A 21,703-nucleotide genomic window follows, 5' to 3' on the forward strand; every position below is an offset into this window, starting at 1 on the left:
CTAGACAACAACTTATGTTGAAAGACAATCAAGACTTCAACGTTCTCAGGTCAAGATTCAAAATCAAGAAGATTACCTAATATGATGACGTGAATATGATTATAAATCTTTGTACCTGAATGTCCTGATTTGTCTTTTTATCTCTATTTATAATTGTGTGCGAGTCATACGATCCTGCTCTCTTTCCTCATCTGCTGGAAAGAGAGTAAGTCGATTTTCGAGTTTCATCCACTTCATTATCATAACTAACTTCTTTGGTGTTACTCTATTTTATAGAACTTCCATTCAGATCACTGTCACAAGCTTTAAGCTTATTTCTTATTCGTTTCTCATCTTTAATTTTACCTCCCACGATATAGGTACTTTTACTTTATACTTTACTATTCCATCACAGTGTTGATCTGACTAGTTATCTTTTATTCTTTTCTATTTTGTCTTTTATTGTTTGTTGTAGGTTAGTCAAAGGTCTGCATACCTGAGACTGTGAGGAGAAGAGTGCTTACCTTTACGCACTGGTTATTAGGTTAGTTAAAAGCAATGTATTCTTATCTGCTGGAAAGAGAAACTTCCATTCAGATCACTGTCACGAGCTTTAAGCTTATTTCTTATTTGTTTCTCATCTTTAATTTTACCTCCCATGATATAGGTTAGTCAAAGGTCTGCATACCTGAGACTGTGAGGAGAAGAGTGCTTACCTTTACGCACTGGTTATTAGGTTAGTCAAAGGTCTGCATACCTGAGACTGTGAGGAGAAGAGTGCTTACCTTTACGCACTGGTTATTAGATTTACCCGTGTTCTTATCCATTTTCAACTTACACCTGTGAGAGTCAGGTAATCAGCTTAATGAAAGCTGATCACTTGACCAAACTGATATGAGAACAACTGAATGAGAAGAAGAGGTTTGAATAAAATGGTTTGAGTTCGATAAGGAAAAGAGCTCTTGGTAAACAGAAAACAAGATCCTTTATAACAAAATCAAACATTGACGTCACTCTTACAGTTACAGGTATGATGTATCAAAGAAAGCACTAGAGATTCTATATAAGCCAATGATCACAATCTCAATGAACGTGTGTCTGTGCAGACGTATTCCTTATGGTCAATGCCATCAACACTTCACATTCCAGTCTCACACCATCCTCACATCATGATGAATGATTATGAGTGAATTCAAATGTAGTCTTTCTCATGGGACATGTCTCGTCATTTTTTTTAGCGGTTTTAGCGGAAAGATGAACTGAATTGTAAGACATGTGTTGTAAGAAAGAATAGGTGTTTACACGAGGCACGAAGTGTGGAACAAGTCCATGAAGGCGTGCACTGGAAAAAACGGTAGGAGGATAATTGGGAGAATAAGACGTAATACCGAGGCTTCAGATTCCCAGAAAGAAGAATAAAAGACCCCTTTCGGAATCGAGGCACATGATGGTGCTGAAGCGTCACACGTCATAGAAGCTATGAGGTAATTCGAGACTCCTGAAAGGAGAAGATATAAGTCCTTAGGGAACAGCTGGAGAGTCACCTTTCTCCCGCGACAATTCCCTTTTGACTTTTATCAATTTTCCTACTACTTTCCAAGATTAAACACAACTGATATTTTCCGTGACTAGTCAATCTTATAAAGCTCATTATTGTGTAACTTGGTTAACTATTAGAGTAATCAAAACAATTAAAGATTATCAGAAAATTTTTTGTGTTTTGTGTTTGTTTTGTTTTATCGAACTATATAACCTTTCCTTTCAACCTTTACCATCATAATAACGTTCATATCCTTTAAACTATCTTATCTTAGTCTCAATAATCTTATCTTTCATAATTCTTTGCATTGCATAGTTCTTTTCATCGCATTCACAGCCCTAAATCTATTTCAACTTACAAATGGCAATCACACAAACCAACAGTCGATCCACCAGACGTGCTAGGGGAGACGTAGCCCCTGAAGGAGCTACCGTTATAGATCCACCTTCATCAAACGGCCCGGAGAACAACCAGCTTGGCGAGCTAGAAGGTACGGACGACCCAGAGCTTGAAAGACTGGACGGAGAAGCGATACAAGAACATATGAGAGACGAAATCGCGAGATCGATGGATAGTCAAGGAATTGAAGATATGGAGGAAGGTGAAGGAGATGGTGATGACAAAGGAGACGGCGAAGACGAAGACGACCAAGATCAAGACTTCAACGAGCTAGAGGCCTTAGAGGAGTATGGAAGAGATTCGAGTTCCAACTCGTCATCGACATCATCTAATTCAAGCAGCGATTCCTCAGGAAGCTCAGAAAGCGACTCATCAGGCAGTGATTCATCCGAATCAGAAGATAGCAATTCCTCATCGGATTCTGACTCAGACGGCACAGTTCGGAAAGGTAAGCAGAAAATCCTTGAATTGATTCTGAGAACAACACTGCTATGGAAAAGAGCTCCCACACAATTGAGCGCCCCTACACAAGGGAAGAGACATGTTGAAGTCTACGTAGCGTTACGTTACCCAGATGGTGTCCTCCACTGGAAGCAGGCAGAAAGAAAAACTGTAACCTGACCTTTTTCGGTTTAAATTCCGCTGTTCACAGGCACAGGCAAGAACGAGTCGATTAAAGACCTAAAGCAACGCCTTAAGAAAGCCATTCGCGCGAAGGATGAAGCCAAGTCCAAGTTAGCAAGAGAGAAGAATCCCACTAAAGGTAAAGAAGTGGTGAACAAGCACGGAAAGAAGAAAAATTTGTCAAAAGTAAAGTCATCTTCTTCATTGAAAAAGAGCATAACGAAAGAGAACGGAATTCGCTTCCAAGAAAGAGCGCCTTGCAAATCAACCCTACCCCCATTACAGACCTATTGGGGCGAAGCGATGAAGAACTTATCAGAGAGTGTTCCTTTAACTGTGCTCAACCCTACCTTCGTGAGAAAAGATAAGGAGGAGTGTAGAAGAAATCAGCCATCATCGTCATCCTTGAAATCTAGAAACCGCGGTTTGACCCCTCCGTCAGAATACGCTATGACGTTCAGAGAATGGATAGACGGTATATCTCTTCTTCGAAAGTATCTAAAGAAATCTTACAACTTCGTTCAGATTGCGAAGCAATTGAAGACACACGTAAAGCACGTGAAAGACATCAAATACTCAACTGAGTCTTGGATGGTGGCGTTACGCTACGACATAATGCTGAGAGAACAGCTGTTTGGTCATCAAGCTAAGGGAGTTTCAGTACCCGAGTAAGTTCGAAACTCTGTAAAAAGAAAATACAACAGCATATCAATAGAATAAGCTTTCTGATGTCTCTGATGCATAAACAGTGCAAGTATATATGTGGAAAAGTTTGAGAAGATGGCTAGAGAGAAAGCGTCGATGAGAGGAGAACTGACCTTTGGAGACAACAACCCTTACGCGAAGGGAGCGAGGTTCGAGAATCGAGACCCGGAGACTGGAATCTGGAATGAGTAAGCTTCCTTATCGAAGAACACTCTCCTCAAGAAATTCAAAAAGTAGGAATGCCGTTTGTTGAACATAAAATGATTGTTTACAGGAATGCTACAAGTCAAATCAAAAAACGGAAGTATACACCAGCTACACAGACTTCCGTTTCGACACAAAGACGGCTACCTAGGCAACCCAGAGGACCTCGCCTACCAGACATTGTGGAAATGCTCCCACCACTGCGACAACAACAACCGGTGGCAAGCGGTAGTAGGGGAGGAGCGTACAGAGGAAGAGGAGGAGCGAGTAATGGCAGATCTCGAGCTCGCCAGTAGTGAGTTATGTTTTGGGTCATCTCGATTGAATTAGTACCGATGTCTCCCCCTCCTTTAAGAGCAACTACTGCTATGATAATCGCGCGCACCCCAGCTGTGTTCGAAACCTTCTTGTTGTCCTCCGTCTTTTTACTTCCTTTTTGAATTTTACTTTTCATGACTGTCGTTACCGAACAACCAAGGCAGAAAATGCCGAGGTATTTATAGCATTGAAAGCACGATTTGTAACCTTTCCAAGCGATGTAGAACCTCCCACTACCTTCCCACTACCTTTATGTTACTGGCCCAATCATGTACCTATAAGGAGAAGAGGTTTTAGTTAAGATTGATGAAGTAACGATTTGTGTTTTTCAAAACCCCTTTTTTGATGCAGTGAAAGACACACTACGTCTGTTCGTGATACAGGAGTAGGACACTCGGTAGCTCAGAACTCTGTTAAGATCAAGACGAACGACGCGCATGAAGAAATAATGAGTGTCGACATCAAAGAGGTAGTGATAGAAAGTAAATGGCCAGAAGGACCAACCTGTGTGATGAACATTGAGTTATGGGAAGAAGAGTTGAAGAAATACAATTTATTACCTTGATACGACTTCGTAATAGACGGCTTCAAGAACGGCTTTGACCAGGGTATCCCGGATCATACGATCGGAGATTTACCCTTTTACTGTCCTCCAAACCACCAGTCAGCTGAAGAAGTAAAAGAAAAAATTATGGACAACATAAGAAAAGAAGTGGCAGAGGGTAGAATGTTTGGTCTGTTCACGAAAGAAGAATTACGATCAAGGTTTCCTTTCTTTAGGTCTAGCCCCATGGGGGCCGTAGTGAACGGTGACGGATCCTTCAGACCCATAAACGATCTTTCCTATCCGAAGAACAATCCGAACATACCAAGCGTCAATTCGTTTGTAGATAAAAATGACTTCAAAACGACATGGGACAACTTTTCAACTGTAGCGGAATTCATAGCAGAAATAGAAGTCCCAGTGGAAGTAGGCCTTTTCGACTGGGAAAATGCCTACAGGCAAATCGGTACACTCCCAAGCCAATGGCCTTTCCTTCTCATTTCCTGCTTCCTTGGTTTCCAATACATCGACACATGCATTTCTTTTGGGGGAGTAGGAGGCTGCGGTAGTTTTGGAGGCCCCGCGGATGGATGGAAGGAACTAATAGAAAGACACTTCGATTTGATAAAAGTTTTTAGATGGGTAGATGACAATCTTCTCATAAAAGAAGTGTCAAATACCGTAGATATGAATCAGATTGTCGAGTACAGCTCAGCCTTGGGAGTGAAAACGAACGACACAAAGTTTTCACACTTCTGTGATGAACAGAAATATATTGGTTTTTTATGGAACACAAAAACAAAAGTGGTGTCTTTAACTCCAGCAAAACTACAGACCAGGATCGATCAGCTGTCCGAATATCTAGGAAAAGTCGACTATAGCCTGAAGGAAGTCGAGAAGATGAATGGTAGATTAAATCACGTATCATACATTTTACCACAGTTACGTTGTTACTTGTCGAGTAGCTTTCGATGGCTGGCAGAGTGGCACGACAGGTACGCGAAGCGGAAGATGCCTTCTTTGGTTAGAGGTGATTTGAACATGTGGATGGATGCTCTAGTAAGCTGTCCTAACAGGTATCTATTAAAGAAACGAGAAGTGTCCAACGTAGGTTGGGTAGGTGACGCGTCCACATCCTTTGGGATAGGAGTGGTAGTGGGCAAGGCATGGTCACAATTCAAGCTGCTACCTGGTTGGGAAACCCCACTCGACCAGCCGAAACGGGGTATCGCCTGGTTGGAGACAGTAGCCGTACGTCTAGGGCTACTTACACTTCAGAAGCCACAAAGGTTGGAAAGTAGTCGCTTTCTAGTTTTGACCGATAATACAACTACGGAGGGGGTGCTAAGAAATGAGAAGTCAAGAGACTTTTGGGTGAACCACGAGTGGAAAGAAATAAGCTCGCTACTTTACTCAAATGATTGTCAGCTGGAACAAAGACGTGTAGCGTCTTTAGATAATGCAGCGGACGAATTGTCCAGAGGCATAATAGGTTCAAAGGCATGGTACTTACAAATTCATGTTGATATACCGGAAGACTTGGCACGTTGGTTGAGAAACGCCACAGAAGATGATCAAGTGGAGAGAAGAACGGGACTAGAATAGTAGGATATTGACTAATCTAGCTATGACACTCCCATTTTTGTGACGTCTTGATTTGTAATGTTTGATCCCCCAATTTCTCGCTTGGTAATTTGTATTGTCCAAAGACAAAGTCGTAATGAACAGAGATCAGCCATGAGAATAATCAAAGATCTGCCCAAATGTTTGGCTGACTTCTTTGTAAAACCAAGTGAGAGTGTCGAGAGAGAAAAGGAGGTAACAAACAATTGTTGAGGAAGATCAGGAGGAATTTAAGAAGTAGACATACCTCGGGTGTGAAAGTTTGGTGGTGGTGAGAGAAAGATAGACACTGCGCCTTAAACAAGACCAAAGCAAATAGATCAGAGACGCGGTCTCTTGATACAAAAGAGGGAGCTTGAGGTAGCAACAGGAAAATACGAAAAATCCACCCGACATTGAATCACTAGGAGAGGTAGATATCGCTCTAAAAATCTAATAAGGCACAACCTGACATGAAAAATTTAACGCCCTTCCTTCGCATCAAAGACGAAGAACCTACGAAGTTGTCAGTAACCCAAAGACATATGGTGAAAGGTGGATGGAAACGAAATACGCTTGAATCATACGCATCAGGGGTGAAAAAGTTTAAAGTATTCACACACCAGTTTAGATTGAGAGCTTTCCCAGCATCTCGTTCGACTCTGGAGTACTTTGTGGTATGGGCGGGACACAATTATAACAAGAACGCTAAAAACAAACCGATAAAAGTCGTAACGATTCAGAAATATCTATCAGCAGTTCGTACCTGGCACGATTTTCACGGTCAGCCGTGCATGCCGATGCTTGAAACAAGAGTAAAAAGCATACTACGATCGTCGAAGAGACTCGAAATGTCGGCTCAGCTAACGCGTCAAGATCGAAATCCAGTTTCACCAAAGGATCTCGTCAAACTGCTAGACGACATCGAAGAAAATGAGTTAGACACTGTAGGCTTGAAAGCATTAGTACTCACTGCATACTGGGGATTGGCAAGGATTGGAGAACTGGTTTACAAGACAAGACATTACGATAATTTAGATCTCGGGGCAATCCTAAAATCAGACCTACAATTTCTATCCTGGGGAGGAAGAAGAATGGCAAGAATAACACTTCGTGATGCGAAAACAGCCAGAGGTGATGAACTGCAACATCTAATCTTGAGAGAAACGGGAGGCCGGTTATGCCCTTTCAAGGCTCTAGGAAGCTTGGCACGACGGATGACAGTGGTAAAAGACCCTCGTCTTTTCATGACATGGAGGGAAGGAAGCACTTGCGCTATAACAAGGCCAATTCTCACGCAAGTTCTGCAAAGGGCCTGGGGTAAAGCAGACGGCATAACGGGTCACTCATTCCGAATTGGAGGCGCAACACTCTTAACGAGGGCGGGGGTACCAACGAAGAGCATAAAACTTTTGGGACGATGGAAATCGGGTTGCCATGCCCTGTATCAAAGAGAATGGAGCGAGATGGAATGGCGTAATGCTCAAAAGGTTTTAGCCACATCAGGCTGTCGTCTACCAGATTACGAATGTTGAAACACAGAGGTTGTAAATATCCTTGACTCAATGTGATTAGAAATTTTTCTTTTATTTGTCAGATACCTTTGGCCACATGAGAACCGGAAGGTGTTGGCAAGAGATGGTGAGGCTAGCGACGGTGATGGGGAGAGCCAGAGAGGCTCAGGACCGACACAATCCTGAGTATGGGAAACCCCGGCTCTCCTCTGCTCTCGTCGTTATAAGAGGTACCACTTTTCTACGTTCAATAGAAGGGTAGCAAAACCCTTCTTAGAAAACGTGAAGAATAGGCACCTCTTAAAACTGGTCCTCTCAAACCATCTTGGCTTTGAGAGGGCTTCTAGCCCACAACAAAATCTTCTCTTGCCCAGTAACTAAACTGGGGAAGGGAAGGTTCATATCTCTTGAGATAAGACGAGACACGAGAAAATGGATAGGTGTTTACACGAGGCACGAAGTGTGGAACAAGTCCATGAAGGCGTGCACTGGAAAAAACGGTAGGAGGATAATTGGGAGAATAAGACGTAATACCGAGGCTTCAGATTCCCAGAAAGAAGAATAAAAGACCCCTTTCGGAATCGAGGCACATGATGGTGCTGAAGCGTCACACGTCATAGAAGCTATGAGGTAATTCGAGACTCCTGAAAGGAGAAGATATAAGTCCTTAGGGAACAGCTGGAGAGTCACCTTTCTCCCGCGACAATTCCCTTTTGACTTTTATCAATTTTCCTACTACTTTCCAAGATTAAACACAACTGATATTTTCCGTGACTAGTCAATCTTATAAAGCTCATTATTGTGTAACTTGGTTAACTATTAGAGTAATCAAAACAATTAAAGATTATCAGAAAATTTTTTGTTCCTGCCCACCCACCCTACATAGGAGCAGAAGCCACGAAGCCCCCCAATGGGGGACTCCTTGGGGGAAACCCCGGCTCTCCTCTGCTCTCGTCGTTATAAGAGGTACCACTTTTCTACGTTCAATAGAAGGGTAGCAAAACCCTTCTTAGAAAACGTGAAGAATAGGCACCTCTTAAAACTGGTCCTCTCGAACCATCTTGGCTTCGAGAGGGCTTCTAGCCCACAACAAAATCTTCTCTTGCCCAGTAACTAAACTGGGGAAGGGAAGGTTCATATCTCTTGAGATAAGACGAGACACGAGAAAATGGATCAATTTTCATTCTACAGGTGATTATTGTCAAATTTTGGGAAAAGATTACAATCGGATTGTCTCATTACTTACCAACATCACAAAGATGTTGGTTCAAATGTTGACTTTGTAAACAACCAAGAGATAAGTTGGTAGGGCAGCGGCGGTGGTGTTCATCCTCAATGAATTGAAGTTTCTCAGTGGGACAAAGGTATATATTAGGAATCAGATCCTTTTTATTCCAAACAGGTTTTGGAGATGGAAAGTGGCTATCACTGTCAGACTTGCGGTAGCGCAGATATAGTTGATGACTCAAGTTCAAGTGAAAAGGTACGGTCGAAAATAACTCTTATGTCATCATTTATGACTACGCATCAACAAAGAAAACTAACCAGATCTGATTCTTGTTCTTGAGAGACTTGAGCTCATCCATCCATTTTACCCCGTTTTAACCAAGTGTAGTCTTATCTTGGATACCCAAAACAAGCCATCGACATCCCACAGTAAGAGATCTGAACCGCATTTTTTATTCAATTATTCATTCCTACAACTAGATTCCTACCGCGATAATCTTCCTCGCTAGCTTCAACCAAACAAATCCTTTAAGCTTGAGCAGCTCCCATACATCTACAATCCAAATCTAAAACCAAAAGTATCATTTCATATCTGATCAACACCCAATCTAAAACCTCAAAAACCAAAGTAGAAGAAGCAAAAAAGAAAATCCTCAACTCACCAGTAGTATTTTGATGTTGATGTTTTAAATTCAAAAGTTTTAAATTCATACGATTTTCCTCCTTTAAATCTTTAATCAACAATAATCTTAAACCGATTAATTTTTCATCTAATTTATTTTTAAAATTTAAAAGCTCATTCGATAATTTTAATATTAATTTTGACTTCAACTTTTGATCATTTCCTTTATCAAATGCTTTTACAAAGATAAAAATTGTCCAACAAAGAATTAACATTCCCCATGATAATAAAATTATAAGTGATTTGGTACTTAGTTGTCTATGAATTCATAATGACATCAATGGATCAGTAATCAAAGTTTTGAAGTTGAATTTATCTTAATCTTGAATGGAAAACAATCAACTGAAGAAAATAGACTCGGATCGAAATTGAAAAGTTAACTTACACCGGTCTAAATTCTGTCGAAGCAGGTAAAGTAGTAGACCAATCAGTCGATCCGTTTGATATCGTGCTTCCTAATCCAGAGTTTCCTTCATAGATATCCTGAGATGCGGACAATAGGATAACATGAGGCATCTTTAGACCTAAGAAAGATCTATGTATCGCGTTGAAATATTTAGTAATGTTTTCAAGTTTTTTGATTTTAAGTTGACAAAGAGATCGATGAGTGATGGATATCAAGTTCAATGAGTGAAAAATTAATTCGAAAGATATTTTTCAAAGCTCATCATCACCTGAGGTAAAATAAGAAGAGAGAAAAAAGCTGATGTGATGAATTTCAATTGTTTAATAAACTTTCTTAAAGAATGGAATATCACCTCAACAATTCCTCGGAAAGTTTCTTATTCATATCCTGATCCTCATCGATGCAGCGTAATAAGATTGTATCATATATACCAGAATTGCTTGAAATTAAGCCTAGCTTGGTGAGTTCATCCTTAACAAGGTGAGTTATCGTAATTTCGGAAAAATAAACTGAATAGGTTTTATAGGGATCCAAGTGACATGGTCAGCTAAGGGGTTTTTGAAGATTGATTGGAATAAAGTCGTCGTCCCACGGATACATTTGGTTACATCAGTTTCAGATCAACGCCGTGTAATCAAATGTGTGATTAGACTGAGGTGAGCTCATCGAAAAATCAGCTGCACGAGTCGGCAATTGCTTAGTAGGTAAGCTGTTGATGTTCTCTCTGGACTTCAAGGGTGTCATCCAAGCCGTGTTCCACAAGAAAAAAATCCGAGTGAAGTCCGCCATGGACACCTCGAAGTCAACCCCTATATACTGGAACTTCTGCAGTACTCTGCTCGAATAAATGCGCAACTCCTAGCTCGTGATAACTCTTGCTCGTATATCTGGCAATAGCTATTGGAGTATTTCCTCATCAGAAGCACTTTCTGAGTATGATAAGGCAACTTGGAGCTTGAGAATACAGTAACTTCTTCGTACGGAAATATCTCTTCTAGGAAGTCATATGTTCACCCACTGACAGAATGACAGTCTACATAGTAAAGATGCGATCAGGCTTTATAATTGTGACTGACATCCTGTAGAATGGTGCGCCAATTCATGTTTTCCCCTACAATATGATTTCTTCTCTCTTTTACTCCCCCATGCTTCCTGCATTGGGACCGCAACTGATCCGTTGATGTATCAAAACTCGTAGAATGAGGTAGATCAGATCAGTCATTAGAGTTGATGAATTTAAGAATAAAAATCTCGTATGCTCTTTGATCAATAGCGAAAAAAATGAATGTTCAAAAAAAGGAAACACTATGCCATCACTTTGCGGGAGAAAATATATGACACCAAGATTTTCAAACAATGTAATCATCATACAACAGTTTCTTAAAAGAGATGAACACCGATCCTATAAAATTTAAACTTGCAGAATTCATGTAAACACAAAGTAAAATGCTAACATGATCTTATTAATTTTTTTCTTATCATCGTAGAAGATTAATTTCAAAGTTACCAAAAGAGTTAAAAATTCACCAAAGGCAACATAAAACCGAATAGTAAAAGAAGTGTTATGAAAAAATCATTCTTGACCTGACAGATAGTACTTTGCTCGTGAGACGATAACCTTGACGTGTGATGGAAAGTATCGAAGGACTGCCATGTAGAAGAATGAGAGGAGTAGAACCAGGAGAATATCTAAAGAATCAAAAAAACGCGATCAAGACGTGATTGAAAGTCAGAGATTTGGTAGATCATCTTTCATGTGGTTATTTGAGTGCGAATCAATCGACACCTACGTAGCATCACCACTTCCCACTGTTTTGCAAGTCAAAAACCATGAAGTTGAAAACAATCATCAATTTCGGTCTCACACTTCAAAAGAAGGATGTAGTATCGAATAACTCACAGTTTCTAACATAGACAATGCAAATTCTCCTTGATATCTGATCCATATCTCATGCATAAAAGTACCAAATGATTTATTTTTGATAATATCAAAAGAAGGATGAGTAGTTTTAGGTCGATCTTGTGTGGATGAACCAACTTCTGATTTTGCTAGTTTTGAAGCTGATGATCCAATAGATTGAGGATTGTTTGTGTTGTGTGATGGACTCATTGTCTTTAGTTCATTAGTCGCCAAAGTCGTTCAAGGTTAGGTTGATGATGACAATCAGAAGTGTTCGAATCGTTGAACGAGTTCAGCCAGTTTGGAAAACATGAGACACTCTCTAAACACATGAGTATGGCCTTAAGACCTCACACTATGAGCCTACGCAGCCGGGTAATCGACAAGGGGGACGCGCTGGACTGCGCCACCCTATGACCTTGATTCAAGCAATCCACCTGGAGTCTGGACTGGATTGTTTAGCGGATATACAATAGACCTTTGACCACTCAGCTATACCTGATTCACCAGCAATGGGAAAGTCCTTCTAAGCTAAGTGGTGCATATCAGACATCAAACCTTGGTGGACTGGGTTCTTCTTGCCTGTCATCAAGATCACAGGAGTCCTTTACAAAAGGTCAGATGAGGTATGTTTGGGTTTAGCTTTCATTCCAGTTACCCTGAATCATAATTTGATGCTATTCTTTGACAATATAAATATCTTGGAGTGGCTCTGAGTACAGAATTTCACAAGATTCTCACCTTTTGATAATACTTGAGCCTGCTTGTCAAGTACAATACTTTGGATGGGTTTTGCACCAAGTGAGCACAGAAAGCTACAGAAAGTCTTGATAATTTGATACATACACACAACAATATCACCATGATGGACATATTGTTGAGAGTTTGTGACATATATTCAATACCAACAAGTCCATAGCAAATTCCTTGCCGCCTTCTGATTTTGATGCTCTTTCTTCCCATATCACAATGCCTCTCAAAGCTTGTATAATTCATGTCATTGTTTTTGTCACACCATTCAGGTCAATTATGTGGAAAAATAGGAAACATAGTTCTAAGACATTGAATGCACGCAGGTACATAGATGTTGTTCTTTCCTTCTTGCTTTTTTGTGTATCTATCCTAACTGTCCCTTGCTTCCATGCATATTGTGGAAAAAACATTGACTATCACATATACAAATGTGATCCAAAGGCCTGTCAAGGTGATGCTGTTCCAGGTGAGTTCCTCCAAATCCTTTCTAGTTTTTGATGACCATAATGATTTGTCAGCAATTGTTCTGTGGATGCAACGATGGCAGGTGGTCAAAGTTCTTTTACTATGACAAGATGTTTGATAATTTCAGGGAATATAAATTGAGATATCAATGATCTATTGGCTTATGAATTTGTACAATGGATCCTTTGTGACACCTTACACTTGTGATTGAATAAGATTGCATGACATCATCTATGGTTTCTTTGTATGAAAATCTCTTGTGTGATCTCTTTTTTTCACACTCTTCCTTACCATTAGATTGTTGTTGTCTTTTGTTCAATCAGTGCTCAGTTTCATTGAGCTGTTACCTGAAGCCCACAGGTGTAAGTTATATATTGTTATTAGTTGTTGATGCTGGTAATTGAACTCAAACATTTTTTTCCACAATCTTCTTTACCATTAGATTGCTCACATATTTTTTTGATCAATTCTCAGCTTCATTGAGCTGATTTCCTAATTTCACAAGTTCCAATAACCATCTTAACTATACCACCAAGACACTGGTATCCAAAATTGGTATATTTATGTCTTGGACAGCCGTAATCTAGGTAAGTGAACCTCCTTCATCTTTTAGTCTGCTTTTGTGTCCATTGATTGTCTCAGATAATGCCCCTACTGTCATCACTTTTGGTGATGTGATGTGTTCAGTATGTTACACAAACAAAAGGGGCACCACTTCCATTGACTGACTGGCTGATCAAAGTAGACATATGGGTATTTTCCGTGTATTATCACACACAAGAAAGGCTCAGACTAGTCTCATCAGGACCCAGAAATGACTTTATATATGTGGGTGACAAAGAAAATCCCTGTTTTCTGGTCAGTTTTAAAAAATCCTAAATGATACCCTTTTTGGGCACTGACCTTAAAAAAAGTAAACAAGAACAGGGCTATGGGGGCATCCATAGGTGCATAATATTCATTTATAGCATTTTTTCACAGTGGTCAGGCCTGTGTCTTTATGTATGACAAATTGGTAGTAGAATGTACACCTCCTTGGAGCATGAAGCCTAAGGCATGTATTCAATCATTTTGTCAGAAAATTCTCTACTTCTGGGCTGCAATCTCAACTTTGCTGATTCATCACAGCAGTGGTCAATTAGCCTTCACTGCAAACATTTTTCAACTTCCCCAAGTGGGCAGGAAAAAATGATTGGGAGTATGATTTGTCATGAAATGATCTATCACTCCACACCTGAGCCATAACACCCACACTACATATGTGTAGCAGGCCCAGTGAATAGGTGGTTATCATGTACATACAGTTCTGCTCAGCTATCTGTTCATGACAATAAGTTATTCATATGTAATACATGCTGTAACTTTTTTCAGATTGACAAAAGCATTCAAAAGATTGACTACATACACCGACTTGATGTTTTGGTGTAATCTCATCAACCCAACTGGTTCTGTAGTGTAACAGGGCAGCATTTTACCTGTGGAAGATTAAGGAGTGATGAAGGTGATAACACTGCGGAGTTTGCATGATCACTTTATGGTCCAAGATGTGTTGAAAGGTCTAAAATGTTTGCATTTAGTCTATTTTAGTCTATATCACATCCCAAATCAACTTGTATTGCTCTCTACAATCAGCAGCCATCCAGTGGTCCATCCCTTGATATTGAGCTCTTAACTTATGTTCAAGGCCTAGAGTTCACCATGTTCAGAGTTTGAAGACTGTGCAGTGTGCTCGGAAGAGACTGCAGGGTTCTCACTGACTCCAAAGAGCTTCGCAAGACCTACAAAAGGTGTAAGATCAAATATCGCATCTTAGTAAAAAAACTACATATCCAAAAGATCAAGAAAGCTTACCCTTCCTGAATTCTCCCGTGACTTGCGCGGGAAGAACTACGCTGTACTCGATGAACAAATCTCCGTGGCCCATGGCTTGATGGCGAGGCATTCCTTCACCATCCATGACTTGCACAAAGCCTGAAAAAATCGTTTCTCAGTTTGAGTTGAAGAAGAGCTAGTCAAATATACCATTCGACGTACCATTTTGTGTCACGCCCTCTCGAGTGAGTGTGATATTGTGACCGTCTAAATGTGTCAATTTGCGTGTGAATCCAAGTAAGGCCTACAAAAGGATGTTGTTGAGAGTCGTAAGTGGATTTTTTCGCAAGTCAGGTCAAAAAAACGAGAAATAGTCAATTCTGCTTGAACTTACCTCATCTAGCCTCAAAGTTTCTTTCCAATACAAATTTTCCTGCTTTCGCCTGAAGCCACCGTCAGTCTGCTTGCGAGTCCTAATCCTCAGAACAACATCTCCTGCTGCATGATCCGGACTCTCGTCCGCCTCTCCTTCAAAGGTCTCTTCGTATCCATCGGGTATACCTCGATCGAGATCGATGGTGAGCGAATTGACTGCTTCTGTGGTTTTCTCCCCTTTACATTTTGTGCAACGATGGGCGATCTTCTTGCCTGCTCCACCACAGGCGTCGCATTGCATCTGAACTTGCTGGAAGATACCAGGTCCAAGCTGATGACGAACGATTCGTGCGCCATGACCTCCGCATACGTCACATTCCTGCACGTCAGAGGGTTTCCGGGCTCCAGTGCCCTTACAAAGCGGACATAGTACTTGTCTCTTGATTTCAAAGTCAATTGATCGACCAATATAAATCTAGACGCCAAAAAAAGCACGGTCAGCAGGAATGCAACAGATATGCTCATGAGTTGCAAAGCAAAATAAAGTGAAGTTACATCTTCCAATTCCACCTCCATCTCTGAAACCATTGTTGGTCCTTTCCGCTGACCTCCTTGCCTCTGTTGACCACCACCACCACCACCGAAGAATCGACTGAAAATGTCGAATGGGTCTCCCCCACCACCACCCTGGGCTTGATGCCGTTTCAGACCCTCCTCCCCGTATTTGTCATAAATTGATCGCTTCTCAGGATCTGAAAGGATTTCATAGGCGTTCCCAACTTCCAGAAACTTTTGTTCTGCGTCTTTGTTTCCTGGATTTTTGTCCGGATGCCACCGTTTACTCAATTTCTATGGAAAAATTGGAAAACATGACTTCGTCAGATCCCCAGGTTTCATGGAGTCAAATTGACAAGATATGGACATACTCGATAAGCTCGCTTGATTTCCTTTTCATTTGCATTTCGATTCACACCGAGGGATTTATAAGGGTCGGTAGCCAAAGAGGATGTAACGAGGATAATGACCAGCAGTAAAACAATGGATTGAAGCGAGGTGGCAGCGAGTATAATGCGCATCGTGATGCTCGCAAGTTACGTGAGATTGAAGATCTTGAATATGTCTTGAGGTTGGAGATATCGTGGAGGGGTGATTGATCGAGGAGTGAGACCACTAATGCCAGAATGTGATGAAGAGGATCGTGGGTGTGGTGATACTTGTATGTAAATACATATGTAGAATTTTGCCACTCCTGATTCCACGTTGTCATCGTTGTACTCGATCACACGGTATCACCCGGCCACGGTCCTTTGAACTTTTGCAGACTCGCAGAGGCTATACCTTTCCTTCGGGTGCAAAGGTGATTTTCAGAACAGCAAATGCTTATTATTCAAGTACCTCAGCATTGGATGTTAGGAACATGTGCACAACATCTTTTGGGAATACACCAGTCCACTCCGACAATTTGCATCATCTGAGCGCCAATAAGTCAATATGAGGATGTGAGCTAACATGAGAAGACATTTTTGATGAAGATGTGTTTTGATAAGAACTTGGAATCTGCAGTTTATTGCTATGTAGTCCTTTTCTTTTTTTCTTGGTAATATGATTCTTGCAGAGCAACTAGTAGTTGACAAGTGTTGCAATTGTATACTTTAGTGCATTCATTGGGTATTTGCTTGGGGTTGAGTCACACTACCTTTGTTGACTCAACCATCAAAGATGATTTCTGAGAATACATCTGAGCTAAAGAGGAATCACTTACCAACTGCATGATAATCTACTGTACAATGTAAGGGTGTGCAAAACAATTGGGTGTTTTTGTCACACACATAAAGTAGTGTGCAAAAATTGTTGGAAAAGACCACAATACAGGCAGGTGTTGTAATAATGTTCAAAGCACTTGTTTGGCTGCATCAGCTAGGTTATACTTGATCTGAGGATATGAGGATGTGTAATAAAATTAATATAATATGAACAACTTTGTCTGTCAGGTAAAGTTGTGTTCATCAGTGAGGAAAGCGGGAGAAGCAAAAAACTACATAAGATGACTTAATCTGTGGAATCTCCATGTCAGGATTTTACAATAGTTGCAAGCACCTCTGCAAGGCACATGGATGTGGTTGCACAGAGTGGGATTTGTTAGGCTAGGATATTCAAGCACTTCTTGCCTTCTTCTCTGAAAACTTCCACACCATTGTGTTCCTTTGATCAGACAACTTGATATCCATTAGTCTCTGTGTTGCACTACAGAGATCATGTGATTGCAATGTCACAATTAATGTTTGTCATTCATGTCTCTATCATTTGTCTTGATTACAAGTAGCAACTGTGTAAATTGCTAGGAACACTGTATGATTAACCTATCAATATAGTGCCACATGGTAACACTCTTCTTCAGTAGCTCAGGTATGTAGACCTTTGCTAACCTCAAATGATAAACAAAAAACCATAAAGATAAAAACATTGTGAGATAGATTGATATAGTTATACCTAAAGGTTGAGGAGGAATTAAGTTAAAAAGTGAGGAAATTATATGTAAGCTTGAAGGCTCTGATAAAAGATCTAAAGAAAGTTCTAACACATTTGTTGATTCATCAGTAATAATCTTATAACAGTAATTTCTAAGAGAAAAACTTACTCTCTTCCCAAAAGATAAGGAAAGAGAGACAACTTTGCAGGACACAAACAGATACATATACTGAGCAATGATTTGGGAAAAACATATTGGGATAGATCTGCGATAACATAAGTGGAAATCATAAATCTTGTCTGAGAACAAACACCATACATATCAGGACTACAGTATTGATTGTATTTCAACAAACTGAACATAACTACAGAGTCAATTGTGCTCTCTACCTCATGCCAAGTCAGATAGCACATGTTTGAGGGGGCCTAATGATGTAGACCCTCTGGCTAGGGTGGTTCTCTGCTACCAAACCTTTGGAATTGACATCCAGGGCCTACAGAAAGCCTTCCTGTTAAGGCACAGATTGGTTCTGAAACTTCAGAATCTATACTACACCTGGTGCAAAGTCATGTTGCAATTATGGGTTGCAACATCTTGGCACTTGCCACATACTCAGTGACTGCACATGACTACAAAAATGTGACAGGATGTTGCAACTTTGAGATGTGACATGACATTGCACCAAGTGTTACCCCTGTCATTGGACATCAGTATGTCACATAGGCTCAACCATCAATCTGTGACATTAGAGGCATATTGGTCAATTTTTTTTCCCCAATTGATACTTGTCATTCTATCTCTCATTGTGCATCTCCTGTTCTCTGTTTAGCTTCTTTTTCATCCAATCTAGGTCTTCCATTGCTTCCCACATTTCCCAAGTGTCTGCTGCTTAGTTGGGAAAGTACCTGCATATATATAATTGGTACACTTATATTCCCACCTTCCAGCTTTAACTATTTTGGCTATAGGTTGCTCATTGTTCCAACTCAAGATAGCACCTCTGACTCTGAAGGAGGGGCCAGATAGCTGATTATCATGGTCTCATGATGGGCTCTATATTCTTCGGTAGATGTTCATGGCTTATGTTTTGATTAGGGACATGTGTTGACTTGGATTGTTCAAGTACATGGGGATGGTATCTGATGAGGCTGCCCCTTAATTTTGGTGAATCTCAACCAAGAGACACAAGATGCGAATATAGTCTAGGATGGACAATAATTAGTGCTGGTGGTGTAGCCACACTGCTGGCAAAGATGCCTCGGATTGTAAAATCTAAGGTATGCTTGGGTATACACTCCCTCGGACTGCATGTCTGAGGAATTGATCCAAGGCTTTCTTTGCCTTTGAAGCTTGCCTTGGATCATTTACTCGAACATCGCATCCAAGGCTATTGCCTTCCAAGGATACCTTGGATTTTCCAATCCGAGGCATCTTTGTTGGCAGTGCCATGGAGGTCATCAGGTTTGGCCATTTTTGTGTTATAGATAGCAATTTTCATGAATTTGTAGTGTTCTGAGAAAAGTATATCTTTGATCAAGACTTATCTTTTATCCTTATTGTCTGATACCAGCTTGACTAACCTGGGCATATCCCAAAACACAGTTAACACAATGGCTAGAGCCAGCTGATTATGTCCACAACACTGCAAACATCAAACAACGTTCCTTCAATTGAGCTTGAGAAAATGATTAGAAATAGGATTGGTGATGAATCATTGGCACACCTGAGCCACAGCACCCACACTACATATGTGTGGTAGCAAGGGGAAATTGGGAGCTATCAGGTACATACAGAGATTCTCAGATATTGGCTCATCTGGATGAGTAAACCATATGTATTACCTGCTGTAATGGTTTTCAGTATTGACAAAAGCATTCCAAAAATTGACTACATACACCTCTGTAGCCACTGAGGCAATGTTGTGGAAGCCATTTGATAGTAACAGAAAGGGTGTTACATGAAGTTTAGTTAATGTAATCACACCAAAGCAATGAGTCAGTGTATGTAGTCAATTTTTGGAATGCTTTTGTTGCATTGAAAAAAAATACAGAAGGTAATACATATGGTTTAATCATCCAGATGATCCAATATCCGAGCATCTCTGTATGTACATGATAGCTCCCAATTTCCCCATGCTACTGCGCATATGTAGCACTGCCAGCATTAAAGAGGTTCCCAGATGGGAATATGGGTCCTAGTGATCACATTCCCATCCTGCTACTGTTACACAGTTCCATGAATATTTCCTGAGTAGCCATTGTGATATATGTAGTCAATATTTTGAGATGTGTGGCTCAATCTGAACAAAGTTACAGCATGTATTACACATGAACTTCTTATCTAGATGAGCAGAAAACTGAGCGGACCTGTATGTAGCTGATAGCTAAGGATTTACTCAGATGTTTGCACATATGTAGTGTATGCTTTATGGCTCAGATGTGCAGTGCAAGATGATTTGATGCACCATTCTTCTCTCAATGATATTCCCAGCCTAGGTCATGTTCCGACCAGGGAACATATTTAATGCTGGCAGTGTAGTGTGGGCGCTGTGACTCAAGTGTTCAGCAATCAATGCTTTATCACCAATTCTACTTCTAATCATTTTCCTGTGCTCAATTGAAGGGAAGTTGTTTAATGTTTGCAGTGTAACTGTTTGTGAAGGCCTTTAGAAATTCTGCCATGTAACACAATCTGGCCAGCCTTTTCTTGGCCTTTGTGTTACTTTTGACCACATTGGCAACACACACATATTTCAAATGTCTTTTTACCATCGTGTTAAGGTTGGTTATGCAAGAGGTTATAAGAACAATACCTGTTATGTATTTGGTGAGTGTCCCAATGTAGACTTTATGGCTTCTAATTTCTTCACTAGGAGTAATATCACCATCATATAACACATCAACAGGTTTGCCTGCCCATAAAATAAAAGGATATAGGCTTCCAGATGATAATGGTAAGATGTATATCTGTTTTAACCCTTGTGCTTCAGCAAACCTTTCTCACTTTGAGACAGCTGACAAGTAGCTTTCTAGGTTCAATTGTCTTTGTCCACTTAGAAGTGCCTGTTGGATGGGGATTGATCTACAAGTTTTGAACAAGGCTTTGTTGCCCAAAGAATGTAATAATATCTCTTTTTTTCATTTTACCAAGTGTTCCTTTTTAGCAACAGAGACAAGTCAGTTGATAAGTTGATTGCCAATTTGCATTGCAGATACCAGGTATCTGTTCCTTTGCAAGATAGGCTGTCTGCCAGGTTGTTCTCTGAGGCAACTCAGTCAATTGATAGGTCGCATGTAACCAGGTTACTTTATGGATTATTTCTAGAGGGTATGATGGCCCAAGGCTCGTAGAAATCAATGTTGGGGTGCTCAGCAATAGAACCAGTGATGCTCAAGTTTGGTCTTTAGACTACACAACTAATCACCTACTCAAGGATCCTCTCTATAGGATTTCAAGTATAATGTGGTTCTGATTTTGTGATGTGTTTAAAGATGTGGGACAAATCAAGGGAAGAAGGAGAAGTTTATATACTCACAAGGGCATGCATCAACTTGTGGTTGTTGTGTGACTCTTGTCTCAATGCTTGGGTTAGGTTTACTATGTATTTAATACATTACGTACATGTTTTTAAGTGGCTCTTGACACTGAGCCTTGAGATGTAACTTATGGCTTTCACCAATGTTATGTTATTACATGTGATGTTGTTAGCCCATGGTCCTGTAATCAGGGCTCAGGGCTCAGCCTGAGCCCCAACCCGGAAAACACGGGTAATGGCCTACCCGCACCCCAAACCAATATTCAATGAGTCCCCCCGTGCCCAAACCCTACCCCGACCCAATCAAAACCCGGCTCTCAAATGCCCCCCGACCCCTATTCTGAAGGCCTAAAACCCGCGGGTAGCCGGGGATCCCTGTGGTCAACATTGGGGGTTGGAGGTCAGGTGGTGGGCGCGGCACGTTTGGCGCGTCAAAGGGTGCGCCGGGTGCGTCATATATTTCTCAAAACAGGGGGTGGCGCGCCCATACGCAAGACTTGGATGGTCTGAAGCGTAGGAGGTCTTCTCGGGCCTAATCTTGGGCTAGAGGAAGCCTATGAAATTGTAATTCTGGTCCGTTTAACTTTCAAGGCGGAGAAATCCCTACAGATGAGCTCATCTGACTCAGGAGACGCTTAAACTAGTTCTG

The 21,703-nt window shown here is 40.8% G+C and overlaps 4 protein-coding genes across 4 annotated transcripts; 1 reads left to right on the top strand and 3 right to left on the bottom strand.

Moving 5' to 3' along the window:
- Positions 1–1,879: 1,879 nt before the first annotated feature.
- Positions 1,880–3,891, top strand: MELLADRAFT_58753 (uncharacterized protein; the record flags this gene model as incomplete). The annotated part of the gene is made up of 5 exons (XM_007403725.1): positions 1,880–2,366; positions 2,571–3,210; positions 3,292–3,435; positions 3,571–3,746; positions 3,782–3,891. 5 exons carry the CDS (start codon positions 1,880–1,882, stop codon positions 3,889–3,891), a joined length of 1,557 nt encoding a protein of 518 aa, XP_007403787.1.
- Positions 3,892–9,184: 5,293 nt separating this feature from the next.
- On the bottom strand, positions 9,185–9,854 carry MELLADRAFT_101431 (uncharacterized protein; the record flags this gene model as incomplete). Its single annotated transcript, XM_007403834.1, has 3 exons — positions 9,185–9,222; positions 9,319–9,596; positions 9,724–9,854. The coding sequence occupies 3 exons, from the start codon at positions 9,852–9,854 to the stop codon at positions 9,185–9,187; spliced, it is 447 nt and encodes a 148-aa protein (XP_007403896.1).
- Positions 9,855–11,317: 1,463 nt separating this feature from the next.
- On the bottom strand, positions 11,318–11,854 carry MELLADRAFT_101432 (uncharacterized protein; the record flags this gene model as incomplete). The annotated part of the gene is made up of 3 exons (XM_007403833.1): positions 11,318–11,433; positions 11,535–11,553; positions 11,645–11,854. 3 exons carry the CDS (start codon positions 11,852–11,854, stop codon positions 11,318–11,320), a joined length of 345 nt encoding a protein of 114 aa, XP_007403895.1.
- Positions 11,855–14,413: 2,559 nt separating this feature from the next.
- On the bottom strand, positions 14,414–16,242 carry MELLADRAFT_41574 (uncharacterized protein; the record flags this gene model as incomplete). The annotated part of the gene is made up of 6 exons (XM_007403832.1): positions 14,414–14,640; positions 14,714–14,833; positions 14,897–14,978; positions 15,069–15,524; positions 15,605–15,898; positions 15,976–16,242. The coding sequence occupies 6 exons, from the start codon at positions 16,123–16,125 to the stop codon at positions 14,549–14,551; spliced, it is 1,194 nt and encodes a 397-aa protein (XP_007403894.1).
- Positions 16,243–21,703: the final 5,461 nt, after the last annotated feature.

This window comes from Melampsora larici-populina, assembly GCF_000204055.1.
Source record: "Melampsora larici-populina 98AG31 unplaced genomic scaffold MELLAscaffold_1, whole genome shotgun sequence".
NCBI classification, from domain to species: domain Eukaryota; kingdom Fungi; phylum Basidiomycota; class Pucciniomycetes; order Pucciniales; family Melampsoraceae; genus Melampsora; species Melampsora laricis-populina.